This window comes from Adiantum capillus-veneris, chromosome 18 (genome assembly GCF_014529385.1).
Source record: "Adiantum capillus-veneris isolate H3 chromosome 18, ASM1452938v2, whole genome shotgun sequence".
NCBI classification, from domain to species: Eukaryota; Viridiplantae; Streptophyta; class Polypodiopsida; order Polypodiales; family Pteridaceae; genus Adiantum; species Adiantum capillus-veneris.
Window position 1 is genome coordinate 105,837,622 of NC_140948.1, and position 4,284 is coordinate 105,841,905.

The following is a 4,284-nucleotide window of genomic DNA, read 5'->3' on the forward strand; positions in this document are numbered from 1 at the left end:
TATTGGTGCACCATGCCCACAATACCCAATATACAATTGTCTACTTTGTCTAATGCTCAAGGTGCCCAATCTCACATGCAATGGCAAGCCTGCAGTTCCAAGAGGGAGAGAGTGCCAAGAAACATTGCAAAACACAACTTCAAATACAAGAGAGAGAAAAGAACAAGGTCTAATACTAATGTCCAATGTTGCGGAATTGAGAGAATAGGTAGAAAAAAGAATTCATACTTGCACAACCCTTTGTTCTTTCCTTGCATTGATGAATGCACCTTTGCATTATTGATGGTTCCTTTTAGATACTCGAGAGTCAGAGATGAGGTAGAGAGAGATGTAGAGGGATAGAGAGAGTAGAGTTACACACACCTAACCAATTGGATATCACCTAACCAATTGGATACTAATTGGTGCTTGTGTTACCTTTTTGAAGCCAAACCTGATCACTTAGTGTGTTCAGATAAGTCTACATGTAAAATCATGTTATCTGCACCAGAAAGTTCTGTGCACCGTAATGTAAGGTCAACTATCCATATTAGTATTAAATTTTTACAAAAAAATCTAACTAACTTGGTTGATGATCTATCTGAGGTATGTACCCTTCCTGTCTCCATCTAAGGGGTTTCTGCTGAAAAGCATGAGCAAGGCCCTCTTCTTGTAAAGGTATGCTCTCTTTAACAACAAAAGTATGAAGGATTTCATTGATGGAAATCCAGCTTTGTCCAGGCTTTTTCCATGCACTCGCTTTTTCTCTAGCTAAATTCACCTCATGTGCCTGGTCTTGCATTCCCGCATTGGTGAATATGTTAGACATCAAAACATATGCAGCAGCTTGCCTGGGTTGTAAGTGGACCGCATGCCCATATGCGTACTTTCCTAGCTCTACATTGCCATGAATTTGACATGCACCTAGTAAGCCCAACCACATTGCTATATCAGGTTGCACTTGCATTGTGGACAACAACTCTTCTACTTTGTCGAAGTCACCCAAGCGCCCAAGGAGGTCTATCATACATCCGACATGCTCAATTCTGGGACTCACTCCATAAACTCCACTCATAGTCTTGAAGAGGTTGACCCCTTTTTGTATTAGGCCAGCTTGGCAGCAAGCAAAGAGAAGAGAGACAAATGTAGTTTGATTCGGGCTGATACCTGCCAATGGCATCTCCTCAAACTTTTTGAAAGCTATGGGATGATCTCCACTTTGAATGCAACCACTTATAAGAGCATTCCACGATACTACATCTGGATCACATATGCCATTCAGAATTGCCTGTGCATCCAGGGCATTTCCGCAGATAGCATAAGCAAAAATAAGTTGTGTTGCAAGCCCTCGGCAAACACTGCTATTTCTTCTCCACAGTATGTTGTGGTGCAACTGTCGACAAGGGGCAAGACCCCGATCAGTGCTGCAGCATTGTAGCATCCACCCATTGATAGAATTATCGATATAACTATCTTGAATTAACATTTGGGTATAGAGCTGGAAAGCCTTGTCTCTTTGGCCTTCTTTGACATATGCAGACAACATAGCAGAATGTGCTATTGCGTCCGGCTGCAACAGCCTCTTAAAAGAATACTCTGCTTCTTCAATCCTCCCACACTTCCCATATAAAGTGACCAACTCACTACCAATACATAAATCATGATTGTATCCTCTTTCCCAGGCATCATGATGCAGTGCTCTACCTACCTCAAGTGCCACTTGAGTGAATGGAATTTCTTCTTTAATCTTGTCTGACTCTTCATCTGCATACTTGCAGCATGCTTTGAGGACATTTGCAACTGTGTGTGCATCCGGACTCACACCCTCTTTCTGCATTTGTTGGTACAATTGCAAAGCCATTTTGGTGCGGCCTTCTTCTATATATGCTTGCACCATCACAGTCCAAGCTACGACATTTCGCTCACACAAATTGGCTAATACAGTTTCCGCTTCAATATATTTCCCACACTTACAAAAGAGATGCACGAGTGTGTTCCCAAGAAAAGCTTCCAAAATCAAGCCCTTCCTCCTCAATTCAGCATGAAAGGCCTGCCCAATTCCAAATGCTGCACCTTGCAATGGGCGATGATAATTGACACTAATTTCGTCTCGTGTAGCAAGTATGCAGCATGCTTGAAGAGCAGTCAATAGGGCAAGCTTATCTGGACTTATGCAACTCTCTACCATATGCCTGTAGGCCCTAAGTGCTTTCTCTGCTTCACCTTGCTCTATATACACTGACTGCAGTGCTGTCCACAGCACCACATCATGATTCGACAAAGCACAGAAAACATATTCTGCTTCTGACAGACATCCACACCCACCATACATTCTTACAAGACTGTTGCCCACAAAGGACTGGCCTTCAAACCCTCTGAGAGTTGCATCTCTGTGTAGCACTCTGCCTATTTCAAGGGGCTCCACATTACCTGGATCTCCTTCTAGCACTACGGTCTCCTTATTTTCTGCAAGGATGTAACAACCTCCGAGGCAAGTTGAAATGGTCCATTCATTAGGCGTAACATCATGTTTTTGCATTTGCGTGTATAAAATCAGGGCCTTCCCTACAAACTTGTGCTCAATCAAAACGGAAATTATTGAAGTCCATGACACGACATCATGCTGTGGTGTTGCACAGAATGCCTCCTCTGCATCAGCAATAGAACCGCATTTGCTATACATGCTAATGACAGAACTAGCAAAACCATCTGAATGAAGGCCGACTTTCCAGGCACAAGCATGTAAAGACTTGCCTACTTGCAGGTTTGGGACATTGCCGCACGCCTTCAGCATTGAGACGTACGTGTACTCATTTGGAAGTACGCACTCTTCAAGCATGTTTGCATAGACTTGAAGGGCCACCACACCATCTCCAGAGCCCGTATACGAGGAGATGATTGCAGTCCAAGAGAAAACTGTCCGAACCGGCAGCGAGTGAAACAAGACAAGGGCAGATTCAAGGTCACCACATTTGCAGAATGTAAAGACAAGGTACTCATTCAGAGTAATAATGGTGGGTGGGGTGTGATGCATGGCCATGTGAGTATGCACATGTTTGGTATGGTACAATGAGCTTGTTTCACAGCAGAGCTTTAAAAGAGACGAATAGGTCACTGGAGGGAGTAGAGATTCGTACTGGTGCATGAGGTCAATGGCTCTATCAAGCTGCCCGTTCCTACAGAGAGCGGTAATCGCATCACCGTATGCGATGTCTCCGCCATCTTCTTCTTCCTTCTCTTCATGGTGCCTGTCTTGGACTCCGCTTGGGTGCAACCTGCATCTAGAGTTCGAAAGAGCCCTCCTAGCGTTGTACTGCCCCGTTAACATGCCATGCCCCTTCTCCACCCATTTCCCTACCTCTGGGGGGAGAGAGAGAGAGGAAGAAGAAGAAGAAGAAGAAGAAGAAGAGGAGTTTTAACGTCGTAGGAAACTATCCCAAGAGTCTAAGGCCCGGAGGCAAAAGAACCAGCTTTAGGCGAGAGGCTTAGTTATTTGAACAAATAACTTGGAAAGGGGCACCAAATGAGTTATTATACGTACCCTTTGTAACCTACCCTGTGTAACTATGCCAATTTTGGCATAGTTGTGAAGTTCAAGGCATAGTTGCGAGGATGAATGAATAACTAAACCTCGTGTGACCATGCAAGAGGTTTAGTTATTCATTTAATGCTTTGTCTGGGCATAGTTGGCATAGTTATCAATAACTGATAACTAAGCCTTGTGTGACCATGCCCTTACACCTTTCTCCACCCCCCTCGTTCACAAGAGGCACCGACAAGGTATCCTTTGTATTTCTGAGCGCCAATCGTTAAGCAAAAGCCGTGAACAGGTCGACATGAGCTCAACCAGTGTGCACCACAATTCATGTTGAAAAGCAGGCGGTGCAGTATTACCCTTGGCGGAAGGCGACCCGGGGGGGGGGGGGACACTTTTCATGTGGGTTCAGAAACGAGGCAAAAAAATTTTGTTGAATGAGACTTCTCTACGCACGACTCACGCCCCTTTCATTTTCCATGTCGTTGCCTCGTCTGAACTGGGCCTAAAAGGTTTTCCTACCTCTGATTCTCATCATTTGTGCCCGTGGCGAGAGAGAGAGAGAGGTGCAATCTAAAATGCCGGGTTCAAACGACCCGGTGACATAGAAGCAGCTTCCACGTTGGCACCCATGGATTGCACCACAAAGTAGCCTTCCAGATCTAGTTGGACTTGCCACGGGACTAAGGGTGGGTTCAGACGAGCCCAATAGCAGGTGGGTGCTCTTTCACTTGATTCACAGGAGACGGTGGAAAGGGTGAACATGCAAA

The 4,284-nt window shown here is 45.0% G+C and overlaps 1 protein-coding gene across 1 annotated transcript; it reads right to left on the minus strand.

The window, feature by feature from the left end:
* Positions 1–211: 211 nt before the first annotated feature.
* LOC147436142 (putative pentatricopeptide repeat-containing protein At3g01580) lies at positions 212–3,430 on the minus strand. Its single transcript, XM_086489056.1, has one exon. The coding sequence runs from the start codon at positions 3,305–3,307 to the stop codon at positions 560–562; it is 2,748 nt and encodes a 915-aa protein (XP_086345182.1). The 5' UTR covers positions 3,308–3,430; the 3' UTR covers positions 212–559.
* Between the last annotated feature and the right edge of the window lie 854 nt (positions 3,431–4,284).

Bases quoted from the DNA above. Each gene is read 5' to 3' on its own strand.
- LOC147436142 (XM_086489056.1), bottom strand. From the start codon at position 3,307: ATGTTAACGGGGCAGTACAACGCTAGGAGGGCTCTTTCGAACTCTAGA.